The sequence below is a fragment of the Procambarus clarkii genome, chromosome 36 (genome assembly GCF_040958095.1).
Source record: "Procambarus clarkii isolate CNS0578487 chromosome 36, FALCON_Pclarkii_2.0, whole genome shotgun sequence".
NCBI classification, from domain to species: domain Eukaryota; kingdom Metazoa; phylum Arthropoda; class Malacostraca; order Decapoda; family Cambaridae; genus Procambarus; species Procambarus clarkii.
In genome coordinates this window covers 42,733,095-42,749,615 of record NC_091185.1, presented here as the reverse complement: position 1 = coordinate 42,749,615, position 16,521 = coordinate 42,733,095, and the positions used below count along the sequence as shown (strand labels likewise).

Genomic DNA, 16,521 nt, shown 5'->3' with positions numbered 1-16,521 from the left:
GTGGCTATAGTAGAGGTCTCCAGACGTCCTGTGGATTCCTTTGATTCCCAGTTGTATAACTCTTGCCATGTTGTGGATTCGAACCCACTTACTGTTTCATCTGATTTTCTCCATTCCAATATTACTATTATTTCCAACATTGCTGCTACACTCTATGCTACGCAAGGTACTCATCGTACTCATGGTACTCATGGTACTCATGATACTCAGGGTACTCAAGGTACTCAGGGTACTCATGGTACTCAGGGTACTCAAGGTGGTCAAGGTACTCATGGTACTCATGGTACTCATGGTACTCATGGTACTCATGATACTCAGGGTACTCATGGTACTCATGGTACTCATGATACTCAGGGTACTCAAGGCACTCATGGTACTCATGATACTCAGGGTACTCAGGGTACTCAGGGTACTCATGGTACTCAGGGTACTCAAGGTACTCATGATACTCAAGGTACTCATGGTACTCAGGGTACTCATGATACTCATGATACTCAAGGCACTCATGGTACTCATGATACTCAAGGCACTCATGGTACTCATGATACTCAGGGTACTCAAGGTACTCAGGGTACTCATGGTACTCAGGGTACTCAAGGTACTCAGGGTACTCATGGTACTCAGGGTACTCAAGGTGCTCAAGGTACTCATGGTACTCAGGGTCCTCAAGGTACTCAGGGTACTCAAGACACTCAGGATACTCATGGTACTCAAGGCACTCATGGTACTCATGATACTCAGGGTACTCAGGGTACTCAGGGTACTCAGGGTACTCATGGTACTCAGGGTACTCAAGGTACTCATGATACTCAAGGTACTCATGGTACTCATGGTACTCATAGTACTCAAAGTACTCAAGGTACTCATGGTACTCAACTGTACTCATGGTACTGAAGGTACTCAAAGCACTCATGGTACTCATGGTACTCATAGTACTCAAAGTACTCAAGGTAATCATGGTACTCAACTGTACTCATGGTACTCAGGGTACTCAAGGTATTCAAGGTACTCAGGGTACTCAAGGTACTCATTGTATTCAAGGTACTCAGGGAACTCATGGTACTCAGGGTACTCAAGGTACTCATGGTACTCAGGGTTATCTTGAGGTTATCTTGAGATGATTTCGGGGCTTTAGTATCCCTGCGGCCCGGTCCTCGACCAGGCCTCCACCCTCAGGAAGCAGCCCGTGACAGCTGACTAACACCCAGGTACCTATTTTACTGCTAGGTAACAGGGGCATAGGGTGAAAGAAACTCTGCCCATTGTTTCTCGCCGGCGCCCGGGATCGAACCCGGGACCACAGGATCACAAGTCCAGCGTGCTGTCTGCTCGGCCGACCGGCTCCCTACTCCTTACTCCCTACAGGGTACTCAAGATACTCAAGGTACTCAGGTTACTCAGGTTACTCAAGGTTCTCATGGTACTCAAGGTACTCAAAGTACTCAAAGTACTTAAGGTACTCAGGGTACTCATGGTACTCAGGGTACTCATGGTACTCAGGGTACTCATGGTACTCAGGGTACTCATGGTACTCAGGGTACTCATGGTACTCATGGTACTCAGGGTACTCATGGTACTCAGGGTACTCATGGTACTCAGGGTACTCATGGTACTCATGGTACTCAGGGTACTCATGGTACTCATGGTACTCATAGCACTCAGGGTACTCATGGTGCTCTGGGTACTCAAGGTACTCAAGGTACTCATGGTACTCAAGGTACTCAGGGTACTCAAGGTACTCATGGTACTCCGGGTACTCAAGGTACTCATGGTACTCATGGTACTCATGGTACTCAGGGCACTCAAGGTACTCATGGTACTCAAGGTACTCAGGGTACTCATGGTACTCAGGATACTCAAAATATTCAAGGTACTCAGGGTAATCAGGGTACTCATGGTACTCAGGGTACTCAGGGTAATCAGGGTACTCATGGTACTCAGGGTACTCATGGTACTCAGGGTACTCATGGTACTCATGGTACTCATGGTACTCAAGGTACTCATGGTACTCAGGGTACTCAAGCTACTCAGGGTACTCAAGATATTCAAGGTACTCAGGGTAATCATGGTACTCAGGGTACTCATGGTACTCATGGTACTCATGGTACTCAGGGTACAGAAGGAACTCATGGTACTCATGGTACTCAAGGTACTCATGGTACTCAGGGTACTCATGGTACTCATGGTACTCATGGTACTCAGGGTACAGAAGGAACTCATGGTACTCAAGGTACTCATGGTACTCAGGGTACTCAGGGTACTAATGGTACTCATGGTACTCATGGTACTCAAGGTACTCATGGTACTCAGGGTACTCATGGTACTCAGGGTACTCAAGATATTCAAGGTACTCAGGGTAATCATGGTACTCAGGGTACTCATGGTACTCAAGGTACTCAGGGTACTCAGGGTACTCAAGGTACTCACGGTAATCATGGTACTCATGGTACTCATGGTACTCATGGTACTCATGGTACTCAAGGTACTCATGGTACTCAGGGTACTCATGGTACTCAGGGTACTCAAGATATTCAAGGTACTCAGGGTAATCATGGTACTCAGGGTACTCATGGTACTCAAGGTACTCATGGTACTCAGGGTACTCAAGGTACTCAGGGTACTCAAGATATTCAAGGCACTCATGGTACTCATGATACTCAGGGTACTCAAGGTACTCAAGGTACTCATGATACTCAGGGTACTCAAGGTACTCAGGGTACTCATGGTACTCATGGTACTCGTGGTACTCAGGGTACTCAAGGTACTCATGGTACTCAGGGTACTCAAGGTACTCAGGGTACTCAAGGTACCCAAGGTACTCAAGGTACAGAAGGAACTCATGGTACCCATGGTTCCCAAGGTACCCAAGGAACTCATGGGTCACCAAACTCCAGAAACCTCTGAGAGAAAGTCAACCCTCGACACTAACATATTTGACTTTAATAAAAACCTCATCTCTGGCTCTTGTTCGTGATGATAAATGATAATTACATTATCACAGCATATTTAAAAGATGTGTTGGTGGGGAATATGCTGCAACGAGCCAAACACAATTCACAGTAAGCCACAAACACAGAGAATCGAAGACAAATCAATAGAGAGCAAGAATATGCACCCTAAAATGAATGGTTACTCACCCCAGTCTTCTTCCTCGGTGGCGGCCGCAAGTGTGAGGCCTCGGCCCGGGCTGGTGGGCACGGAGGTTACGGCCAACATGGACATACACGTCCACACTACGCCCCAGTCCTGCCCTCGGCCGCTCCTGCCCCACCACATGTCTAGGCCACCTGGCGGGTCGAGAGGTGGCCGACACCATGCAACCTTCTCTCAGGTAAAACACTGTATAATCCAGCTCTTCTCTGGCCTGCTCCTCTTCCTCGGGTTTCTCTCTTTTCTTGTTTTCTCCTTCTCTTCCCCTTCTTTTGATTCTCCCTCTTCCTCTTCTTCACGCAGAAGTAGTGTCACTTTTTTGTGATTTTTGGTAATTTTCATCTCTTTTACTCTCGTTTTTTGGCAATATTTTTTACCTTCCCTCTCTCCAAATTGCGGTTCTTTATAGGGCAATGTTTATATTGTGTTTATCGTGAGTGTTTGTCGTAAGCTTCGTAAAGTATACATGTAGCTGAGATTTGTGTGTGTGTGTGTGTGTGTGTGTGTGTGTGTGTGTGTGTGTGTGTGTGTGTGTGTGTGTGTGTGTGTGTGTCTGTGTGTGTGTGTGTGTGTGTGTGTGTGTGTGTGTGTGTGTGTGTGTGTGTGTGTGTGTGTGTGTGTCTGTGTGTGTGTGTCTGTGTGTGTGTCTGTGTGTGTGTGTCTGTGTGTGTGTGTGTGTGTGTGTGTGTGTGTGTGTGTGTGTGTGTGTGTGTGTGTGTGTGTGTGTGTGTGTGTGTCTGTGTGTGTGTGTCTGTGTGTGTGTGTGTGTGTGTGTGTGTGTGTGTGTGTGTGTGTGTGTGTGTGTGTGTGTGTGTGTGTGTGTGTGTGTGAGAGAGGGGAAGCCAGAGGGTGGAGATGACCTGTCAGAGCACACCCCACAGCGAGGATGTGGCTCCCTTGATAGCACTTCCTATATTTTCCTAATGCACTCTTTCTCTCTCTTCCTCTCGCGTTAGAGCCACTGTTGGAGCCTCGCAGCATCCAGCCTCCCTTCCATTATCCTCCTCTCTATCTCTATTGCACTCTATTGCACTCTTTTGCACTCTCATATCAATTCTCTTTCCAAGTTATTTCATAACTTCTGCCTTTATTCTTTTCAATTTTAAGAGCCCTTATGGAGAAGGTAAATTACGGTGAGTATAGCCAGTTCTACACTCAGGGTGTCAATGCGTTCATCTCAAGACTGGTAATATATATGCTGCAGATTTCCTCACCATAACGCCTCCATTATACTCCATGAGCCATCTTTACAGCAAACTTTGTCTCAGAACACAAGAGCACTATACTGTGGTTCATCTTATGAACACATCCTGTTCTGTGAGAAAATCTAAAGGAGCAGAGATGAGGGTTCGAACCTATGCGGAGGGTGTTCCTACACACATTTTCTCATTGACGCAATCACGTTAGTGGGATTACTCTCTGTGTATACTGTTCTGGTGTTGGTTTCTGTGTCGTCTGCTTGACTGTGGTGACGGTGAAGGTGAGGATGTCGGGTTTTCTCTGTGGCAACGATCTGTGGGAAAACAAAAAAGAATAATAGAGAATATATGCATTTGCAAGCATCATTTGCAAGTTACCATTTGCAAGCACCCACATCACACCTCTTTTGTTGCACATTCACGTATAATTAAGCGGTTGTTACTGCTCAGGGTACGATGTAATCTGTTACTTAGTTGCCCAAGCTGGTTTGTCAATTATGCCTTTGGGAATTAGGCTGTGGCAACCTGTACAATGCCGCCACATATTCTATTATTAATGTTCCATGAAAAAATAGTGAGAAAAGGAGTGAGAGCGAGAGGCGAGAGAGACTGAAAAGTAAAAAAGATAAAGATAGAGAAGAAAACAGAGAGAGAGAGAGAGATAGAGAGTGTTGCAGAGAGCCCATTCATATTCACGAACACACATATCCTTCACCTGCAGAAATCAGTCTTGCTGTGTAAGGAACTCATGCCTAAATAATCAACACGAGGAAGAAGTCTGCTCTAGGAAAGAGGAAATGAATATCATGGAGCCAATGTGAAGAAGCATTTTTGCTTTTTATTTTTCTCGGTTTTGCCTTTTCTATTAAGTAGATCTCGTTGAGATGCTTGATTCCCTTCTGAATTTCTGAGGCTGCTTTCACTCGAGTGAAAGCATGAGATTAGGTGATCATGATTATATTCTTGGATTAAGATAGTTATCTTAGATGGATGATAATACTTGGATTGACATTGTCAATGAGCTGTTAGCCTTAAGAGTGTAGATTAGTGATGAGGGGCTATTCAGCTATTCAGATTGAGATGTGATATGAAGATTGGTTTTAAATTAAATTAATTAATCCTAAATGGTAGACTACTGTAGCCAAGTGATGATGACATTTGTCATTCAACTAATTTAAATGGCCTGTAGGCTGTAGATTAAGATTAATGATTTGCTGTTCAGCTATATGATGACTTTGTCATTCAACTGATAGAAGTGGCCAGTAGGCCTTCAAATTTCTTGATTAGCATCAACTGTACTTGTCATGTAACAATTGTATGGCTTTATCATAATCTTCATCTGTGCATGACAAATTAGCAATGATCTGCAATGCCTTTCCGCTTACTTGGCTTTGTAAATATAAAAATTTAATAGCCTTAGTGAGAGAAGCATTAGAGTGTATTAAATAATCAAAAGCTCTCCAGAAGGTATCCCAATTATCTTCAGCTTTGCCCTCAAAACATGGTAATTGTACCTTTGGAAGCTCGACTGCTACATGTGGGATATATTCGAGGTACCAAACTGAGTGCATGTGCTCACATTTGGTTGGGCTACTGCTGGTAATGCAAGTATGATTAAAGAATCTAGTTGATCCTGGATTTTATTTTCATAAATTGCTGTTTCAGTTCTGATATCATGAACTTCCCTTTGGGTTAAATCAGGATTAGCTATTTCTGCTAAATAAGTCTCAGAAAGGTCTTTGATTTGATCAAATCTTTCAACAGCTGTTATAATCTTTTATTCAAGATTATTAAATCGAGTTACTTGATTAACTAACTCTTGACATATGTCAAGCTGTTGAGTCAAGTGATTTTTTAGACACTTTATAAGTGTCCTTTTCTTTCCTGTTTCTGTAGCAGGTGAAGAATTAGAAGTCATCTGGATTTTCTGAGTTTCAGAGTTTCAGACATATTTTCTATTTGCTAAATATGCATAAAGTTAATGTATTTTGATAAATGATATTTCCTGTCTACTTAGGTAATAATTCCAAAGATCGTCCTTCCTTTCCTCCCTGGAATCTGGATGTAGTAGGGGCTCAGTTATTAAAAGTAATAATTTGGATTGTCATCTGAATGCACCAAATCAGTAAATCTTGTAATAATTTTGAAAAAATAGTAAATGGCATTATTTTTGCAAAACTACTACAAGATCTATTACCCTAATAGGGGGCTTGATAAAATACAGTAGACTGCCTACTGGTTTTACCTGTAATAGGGATTGGTACAGTTGATTATTGATATATTTTATTGAAATACTCTTACAGTATTAAAAACACTTTTTTAAGAGTATTTTGTAATGAGCATCTCTGTAAATCAGTTGTTTACAGATAATGCTGGATAATACACTTAATGTGTCTACATATGTTACCACAATGGAGGTATATAATGGTATTTATGAGTAAGATGTAATTGTGTCTTTGACACAAAATTAAGTACTGTACTGTGGTATTTGACACAGAACTGTATTCGTATGCTATGAATACTTACTAGGTAATGGATATGGTGGCTTAAGCCACTGTAAACAATTTGTTCACTTAGATATATAGATATTATAAATATTGGCTGTTAGCTAGGTTAGGGTATAATATGTAAAAAATATTCAAATGCAAAATCAAAAAGTTTCTTACGTATTTGCTATTGAAATATAATCTATTTTCTAGACTATCTAGGTTCAAAAGGACCATAATTTGGTCTTACTTAACTTGAATAATCATCCAGTTCGAAGGACCATAAATGTGGGGAAAACCTGCTGGGAATGATATGAGAAAAGAACTACTAGGGGACTTGTACTGTACTAAATTAAAAATTACTGTATGCAAAATTAATTCAACTGCAGTCTAGCTAGGGTCGTAAATCCTAGCTCCTCTTTTTCCTAATGACAGACTGTGGGCTGTAAGTGGCAGGTGGGGGGTGAATGTGAATGGAAAGGTTGATTGAAAATCCACAGTCCACCTGCAGACAAGTATCTCACATCAACTTGTATTTTTAATACTGGGATAAGACTAATAAATTAAGTTCTGTGACTGAACACTGGTTCTGTTTAAGTCACGGATTTAAACATGTACATAGTCTAGCCTAGCACCATAACTATCAACAGCCAATATTCATTTACTATAAACACAACAATTTAAATTGTTGAAGTATGATATTAAATGACATTAAATGTAGTCAAAGTAATATTAACTAAGTACTAAACATTATATTCAATTAGATAAACATATATTATAAATTAAAGATAACTAAGAAAGCAATAGTTAACTTAATCTATATATTCAAGTATATATATATGTAGATGTATTCAATTCATATGAAGAGTTTCTGTCACCTTGACTGAAACTCTTTCCCAGACTAGGGACACCTATGGGGCAGTGAACTTTACAAGTGTCTAGGGTCCTGGAAAAGGTTCAGTCGCTGCAAGAATAATGAATACTTACTGAAATATGAGGCATTGCCTCACTCTATAACCGACAGATAGACTTATTGGATATATTAAAGTTATACAAGCATACAATTGGCCAATTAATACACTAAATAACATTCAATATACTTCTCTGAATGCCGGGTGCCTGTCTGACAAGTGTACCACACCGGATAACTCTCTTGTCGAGTTTAGGCACAATATTTTATATTACAGCTTTGCTGTATAATGTTCTAGTAGCTTTGCTAATTGATTATGTTCTGAATTGCATTTGCAGTAAATTGATAGTTGATGATAGTGGAGGTGGAGACAGTGTCACTTTGTGTGCTCCACTCTACACTCTTATATAGAAATGTTCTAGGAATTTTTCCTTCTAGATATATTGGCCAGGAACTCCCCCAGTTCTAGAGAGTAATCACTGGTGATAAAGATAATTGGATAAGGTGGCCTAAGCTTAATAATTGTTCGCAAGGCACCGTCACACGTTTCACTGTTTGTAAACACACGCATTCTCGCTCTGGGCGCCCCGTAGGTCGCCTGATTCCCGAGATGGCTCCTCCCTTTTCCTTGAGAAGGGTAGCTTTCAATGAATATTGATTGATTATTTTTACTGTCTTGACATATGATTGAGACAAGATGTGATTACAATATAGTTAGATATAGGATATAAAGATAATAAGTAGTATGTGATAGTACTATTAATTGTTAATAAGGATTTGATTTAATCCCTACCGGAAATTGACTCAATTGTTCCAATAGTTTTTTAGCCCTAAAACCGCGCAAATCAAATATATATGATATCAGTGACAAAACCGAAACTGCACACATCATATATATATATGATTTCGTGTCTAGTGCTATAATTTAAACGCCGCGCCTGAGATAGGGGCAGCTATCATACAGCCACAATCGATAGTTGACAGATGCCACGCAGAAAAAAAATCCAGGCCTACATTCTTGGGTGTTAGAGCATCAGTATTGAGCAAGCCACCAAGGCTGGTGCACGCAGCATGAGCTCACAGCACCGCTGTTCAGCTTATGACCACAGCATCGCCTACAATTGCCATAATATATATGATACTGCTATTATTTAGCAGTGATAATATTACTGAAGCCCCCTGACTGATAAAACTGACCAGGATTCTGATAATAGCAGTATTGTGGTGATATTTAGCGCTGTGCTCTATGGAGGGAGGAGTAAGGCTGTGGAGGGAGGGTTGTGGTGTCATCTTCTGACTGTGTGTTGCCACCATTTATTGACTGCACTCACCATACCAGCTTAGTGGTTTGCTATGGTGAACACAAATGTAGATACTTATATATAACGTGTGTATAGTGTGAGATAACAGCGAGAGGAGTAGTTTGGGAGCCGCCATTTTGGTTAGGGAGAAGCGTCGACTGCACGACTTGTCATGTTGTTTACTGATGGCCACTATGGTCTTTGGGCACCATTCCAGCTTATTTGTATAGGTATGGTGAATAAAACAGGTAGATACTTATATATAATGTGTGTATATAGCGTAATAACACCACAAACAATATTGTTGGAGGAGAAATATTAGTGCGTCTGGCCTTGAGGGCGGGCACTGATCAGCTGAATTTGCGAGTAGCTACGTCTTTGTGCCTTTACTCACCATACAAGCTTAGATGTACAGTTATGGTGAACAAAAGATATAAATACGTATATATAACGTCTGTGTATAGTGAATAAATGCAAAAACGGTATTGTGGGTGGAGAATGAGGGCGAGTGAGGTGTTAGGTTGAGGGAGGGAGTGGCAGTGAGTGGCTCGCTGGTGTGTGGCGGTCACTCCTCGTTGCTTTTTGACTCACAAGACCAACTTAGTAGTTCGTTATGGTGAACAAAACATGCAGATACTTATATATAACCTGTGTATATAGCGTAACAACAACAAAACTATTTGTTTATTGTTTTATGAACATAATAATTGAATCACTAATATGCACACCATAATTTTGAGTACAGCGATGGTTCACACATTTTATTATATTAATATACCACAATTCACTGTATGGAATAATATCACTGCAAAAAAACTAAGAAAAAATAAATCGTAGGCATTGAAATAATAAGGTAATAATATATTTGTGGCAACTGCTGTCAGACAGCTCAGGCGGAATAGACCTCGTCTGGTGAAGGCTCTGCCAACGCCCCTTTTTTGCCACACTTCCCTACCCTATTGTCGCTAAAATATGCCACCTACGAGTTTTTTGTTATTTTTTCCATGATCAGGGAACAAAAATGAACACTTCTATAAGACGAAAGAATTTTTTTGATTTTTTTTTGTTGCGCCTGTGGGTGTTAATTCCATTTGGGCCCCTAGCGGTTTGAGGGTTAATTAAGAAATCCTTCTAGACGCTTCTGGATTCTTGAGAGATCATGAACAAAGTCACGTAGGCAACCAAGGGCCCTATGGTCATGCGTGATCATAGGTGGCATTGCCTTGTAGGATCCAGATGTATAATGAATCTGTAGTGATTCTGATATGATTTTGAAATGATTTTGTTATGATTTAGATATGATATGGAAATAATACATTTCCTAGATAATAATATAGATATAGTGGGTAAAAATTTCCCACACTATCATAACCTAACCTAACCTAACATAACTAAGATAATAATTGATGTTCTTAAAAAATTATAATAATAATAATTCAAATAAACTAATTGGAAACAATTTGTTGAAAATGAAGAAAATCACTCGCATATATATATATATATATATATATATATATATATATATATATATATATATATATATATATATATATATATATATATATATATATATATATGTATATATATATATGTCGTACCTAGTAGCCAGAACGCACTTCTCGGCCTACTATGCATGGCTCGATTTGCCTAATAAGCCAAGTTTTCCTGAATTAATATATTTTCTCTAATTGTTTTCTTATGAAATGATAAAGCTACCCATTTCATTATGTATGAGGTCAATTTTTTTTTATTGGAGTTAAAATTAACGTAGATATATGACCGAACCTAACCAACCCTACCTACCCTAACCTAACCTATCTTCATAGGTTAGGTTCGGTTAGGCAGCCGAAAAAGTTAGGTTAGGTTAGGTTAGGTAGGTTAGGTAGTCGAAAAACAATTAATTCATGAAAACTTGGCTTATTAGGCAAATCAGGCCTTGCGTAGTAGGCTGAGAAGTGCGTTCTGGCTACTAGGTACGACATATGTATATATATATATATATATATATATATATATATATATATATATATATATATATATATATATATATATATATATATATATATATATATATATATATATATGTGTTAGTATATTTTGGTAGCAGTCTTTCCTGTAGACATATATTATTAAATATGACCGAAAATGTAAGATTAATAGTTCTAACACGAATTTTCTCAATGTTTCTTATATTTCTTTTCACTGTTGATGGTAACTGAAAAATCAATTCTCCAAAATTCATTTTTATTTCTAGTCTGATGCGACACTTGAACGCGTTTTGTAAAACTTATTACATTTTCAAAGACTTTAGTTTACACACACACAACTATAACTGAACAGAGTTTAAACAGCTTCGATTTTATACCTGCATTTGGGTGAGGTGACATGTTACAACAGTTTTGGATGAGGTGAAAACAAACATTCAACACAAGACAGAACACGAAACAATGGGTATAATATTTTTTAAGTTAAAGGGAAGAATGGAAGTAACTGCAAAGGGCTTATTGGCCCATATTTCTTGATGCTTCTATATTGGTGTGGAGTCTTGAAGTGGGTAGAATATAGTTGTGCATTAATTGGCTGTTGATTGCTGGTGTCGACTTCTTAATGTGTAGTGCCTCGCAGATATCTAGCCGCCTGCTATCGCTGTATCTATCGATGATTTCCGTGGTTTTTAACAAAAAAAACTGCTGGTACTACTGCTGGTAATGCTACTGCATTACCAGCAGTAGCCCAACCAAATGTGAGCACATGCACTCAGATTGGTACCTCAACAATCCCACATGTAGCAGCCGAGCTCCCAAAGGTACAATTACCATGTTTTGAGGTCAAAGCTGAAGATAATTGGGATACCTTCTGGAGAGCTTTTGATTATTTAATACACTCTAATGCTTCTCTCACTAAGGCTATTAAATTTTTATATTTACAAAGCCAAGTAAGAGCAATGGCATTGCTAATTTGTCATGCACAGATGAAGATTATGATAAAGCCATACAATTGTTACATGATAAGTACAGTTGATGCTAATCAAGAAATTTGAAGGCCTACTGGCCACTTCTATCAGTTGAATGACAAAGTCATCACATATCTGAACAGCAAATCATTAATCTTAATCTACAGCCTACAGGCCATTTAAATCAGTTGAATGACAAATGTTATCATCACTTGGCTACAGTAGTCTACCATTAAGGATTAAAACTAATCTTAATTAATATCTCATCACAATCTGAATAGCTGAATAGCCCCTCATCACTAATCTACAATCTTAAGGCTAACAGGACATTGACAATGTCAACCCAAGTATTATCATCCATCTAAGGTAACTCTCTTAATCCCAGAATATAATCTTGATCACCTAATCTCATGCTTTCACTGGAGTGAAAGCAGCCTCAGAAAATCTGAAGGCAATCAAGCATATCAAAAAGAGATCTACTTAATAGAAAAGGCAAAACCGAGAAAAATAAAAAGCAAAATGCTTCTTCACATCAAGAATAATGTAAATACACATTATTAAGAAGACAATTCATCCTGTAAGGAAATTCTTGGAGCAGTAAAAGTACATGCTTGTATGACCTACTTACATGTAATTACATACTTACAAGTGTTACTTACTTGTAACAATATCATATCACTAGAAAAAATCACTAAAAGTGAGTCTTTGGACAAAAACAAAAATGTCCAAATTTACAAAATTCAAGCGTGCTTCTGGTCTCTCACTGGATTTCCCTAACTGGGCCAAGAATCAGTTGTTCAAAATGTTGTGCCTAATCCTTGAGACTCAAAATACCATCCTCCGGAGTCTTAAAACTGAGAATGAAGCGAACCGCGCGAACCTTTATCAACAACAACAAGAAATAACCCTTCTCCGCGAGGATATTAGAAAGTATAAGGCTAGCCAAGACCAACTCCAGCATGACTTGAATGATCTCCGTGAGGAAAACATACATCTGAAAACTGATGAAGCCATAAAAAACAAGAGGAAGCTCTTAACACAAGGACAGCATGTATCAGTACATTATCCGCCCATCATTCCATCTCCCAGGATGAACAAGATCAGCAAAATCTGCTTGACTCTGTTGTTGTGTCGTCCCAAGATATTCCTGTGGAACGTGAAGGTGAAAAGTGTATTGATATAGTTCATGCTGCTCTCATAAAAGACGAATTGCATTTCAATGTAAATAAAACAGACATTATTGCTGCCTACAGGCAAAAAGAATCCATCAGGACTAAACCAGAGAAAAACTCGCTTCAAGCTGGCTACCCAGTCCATAAAATCTCATCTTGTCCGGACTGCTGTATCCCAATGAAAGGGGATCTTCATCAACGAGTGCTTGAATAGAAAAAGACAGCAACTCCTCCACCGCCTGTGTCAAATCCATAATCAAAACCCAGATGCGATTCATCAATGCTTTGTTAGAGATGGCATGATTAAAGTGAGAAAGACTTCAGAAGGTCAAATGTTTACAATTGCAAATGAGGATAACGTCAACACTTTCCTCTCCCAATGTGGTTTGTCTCACCTTATTATCACTCTCAATGAGTCAACATAATTAACCCCCCTTGTCACCTAGTGCGGGCTAGGTAACCAAAGTATCTTTTTTTTAACTTTTTAAATTAAATTTTAATTAGTCATTTATTGGAATTAATTTATTGAATGCAATAATACTGTATTTTCTTTATTCTTATTAATTATAGGATCATAACTAAAGTATTTATAGTTAATAATCATTAGATTAAATTTGCCTATGTTTATTATTCAACTTTTTTCTTTGCTTTCATTATTACCTAGGTTACCTAGCCTCGCCATACTCCCTTACTCCATTGTACCCCTGGCTTTGCCTGTGTCTCAAAATGCAAATTATTACTTACAGTGCACCAGAGAGTACTTGTAACAATCTACCTCATTTTTCTTATTTTATTCATTTCGTGTTTGTCTTGTATATATTTATATTTTCCCCCCCTTTTTATATCAAAATTTTTTGATTTTGTAATTGCCTTTTTTGCCTTGTTTTCCTACAACCAACCTTCTTATGCACCAAGTATAGACCCAGAGCTAAACTTCGTATCCAGTATCTAAGACAATCATCCCTTTAATGATCAAAATTGCAGATATTCTACAGCACATGATTTAAACAATGTATTAACACATAATCACAATATCTCTGTAATTACCTTGAATGTAAGATCTCTAAGCAAACACTTCGATGATGTTAGTGCCTTGATTGAAACTGTTGACAACAAATTCTCTTTTATTATACTTACTGAAACATGGTTAAAAGAGGATACTACTCAACTCTTTAACATGCCAAACTATTCAGCAATTCACAACTGTCGACAAATTCAAAGAGGTTGTGGTACTGCTCTTTACTACCACAAAGGTCTGACATGCTTAAAAGTAATTAGAACTGGAGACTACTGTGGGGAGTATATCTTCGCCAGTTTCAGAGTCAAGGGTGCTGAGTCTGTCCAGACTGTGGGAGCAGTCTATAGAATTCCTAACACTGATGTGTCTGAATTCAACTCTAACCTTTGAAATCTAATACTAGATAACAGACTGAGCAAAAACCCTCTAATTATCACAGGGGACTTTAATATTGACCTCTGCGAGCCTGAAATCCCTACTGCTGCTAGTTTCCTCAACTGTATGAATTCCTGCTTCCTCATACCCTTAATCACTAGACCTACTAGAATCACTGATAGTACTGTCACGGCTCTTGATCACATCTGGACCAACATAACCTCTCCACTTACTTCGGATAATCATCAATAGCACTACAAACCATTACCCCACATTTATCCTAACATTAACAAACGACCTCTAGAGACATCTAGTCACTCTCATGTGTATTATATAGATATATAAAATGCTGAACTGTAATGTCAATCATGACCTTAACAGCTTCACTGAAGGTTGTAACAGAACCCATGAACACCACACCAGAAACAAATACCTTTTTGATATTCCAAGAGTAAGACTTAATCAAACTAGAAATGCTCTACAAATCAAGGGACCCAGAATGTGGAATGACCTTCCCAATCATGTTAAAGACTGTACCTCTCTCAACCAGTTTAGGATAAAAACTAAGCACTACCTAATTAACTCCCTGTAACCTACTTTACCCCTATAATGTCAACCCATGTCTGCTATTTTTAAACAATGCTGTTGTCGACCAAATTGTATTTTTCCTGTTTTTCTGCATGTTCCCCTCTTTTTTTATTTATATATTTTCTCAACGCATTTCGTACTTTAATCTCTATTAGTATTAAGTTTTAGTCCTATCAATACACATACCTATCAATGCACAGCCAATACAGATGCAGACTGTGCCAACAGAATCAATAATCAACATGCATCACAGGCAAAGCCAAAAGAAAATAATTCTTCACCAGCTGTACAATACTGTAAAGTACAGAGTAATGTCAATACCTTAGTAGCAAAAACAATTACTACAGGTACATTACCTACTGCACAGCTGGAACTAATCAATCAAGGAGTTTGCATTCAAACAAGAGTACTTGATCTTGAAACCTCATCTCCTGAAAAATCGCACCATACAGAAACTGTAATAGTGGCTTTACTAGGCAAAGAACAGTCACTATTAAATATCCCCACATGATTGATGACAGACTAAAATCTGTGCATAAATTGTGAGAACTTAATGCAATAGGAATAATACCTGAACAACCAAGTCCTGATGATGTCTGTACATATAATCAGTACTTAGAAACTGTACAGCACAATGATGGACAGTACTGGGTAATGTTGCAGTGGAAAATCAACAATAAAACCTTACCTACCAACTATCACATGGCTTATAATCAATTTAAATCTCAATTAGCAAAGCTAAGGGAAAGGCCTGAGCGTTTAAAACTCTACAATGAGATTATTCCTTAACAGCTAAAGAATAAATTCATCAAAGTTGTGAAACTTGACAATAAACAAAAAGAGCATTTTTTAACACACATGGCGGTAATCAGAGAATCAAAAACAACTCCTTTATGGATAGTTTTCAATTGTAGCTCTAAATCTGGACCCCAAGGAACCAGTCTAAATGATTGTTTGCAAACAGGTCCTAGTCTTACTCAGAAATTGTATGACATACTGCTGAAGTTTAGACTTAACAAATATGCGTTTTCAATAAATATAAGCAAGGTTTTTCTAAGAGTTGGCTTACAGGAAGAAGAAGAAAGGGAATTCACTAAGTTTCTATGGGTAGAGAACCCAGAAGATCTCAATAGTCCTATTGTGACGTGCAGATTCTGCTCTGTACTCTTCGGTGCAACATCCAGCCCATTTTTGCTGCAAGCAACTCTAGATTCTCATCTGAAGAAATCATCAAGTCCCTATGAGGCTAAAATAAGTCAAAATCTATTTTTAGATAATTTTTAAGGGACAGTTAACAGTACTACTGAACTGTTACAAATATATCAAGAGACCAACAAGGAGCTACAAGGTGCCAACATGCCACTACAAT

The 16,521-nt window shown here is 38.7% G+C and overlaps 1 protein-coding gene across 1 annotated transcript; it reads left to right on the top strand.

Moving 5' to 3' along the window:
- The first annotated feature begins 2,155 nt into the window (after positions 1 to 2,155).
- LOC138371795 (macrophage receptor MARCO-like) lies at positions 2,156 to 2,904 on the top strand. Its single transcript, XM_069336819.1, has 2 exons — positions 2,156 to 2,167; positions 2,203 to 2,904. The coding sequence occupies exons 1-2, from the start codon at positions 2,156 to 2,158 to the stop codon at positions 2,902 to 2,904; spliced, it is 714 nt and encodes a 237-aa protein (XP_069192920.1).
- Positions 2,905 to 16,521: the final 13,617 nt, after the last annotated feature.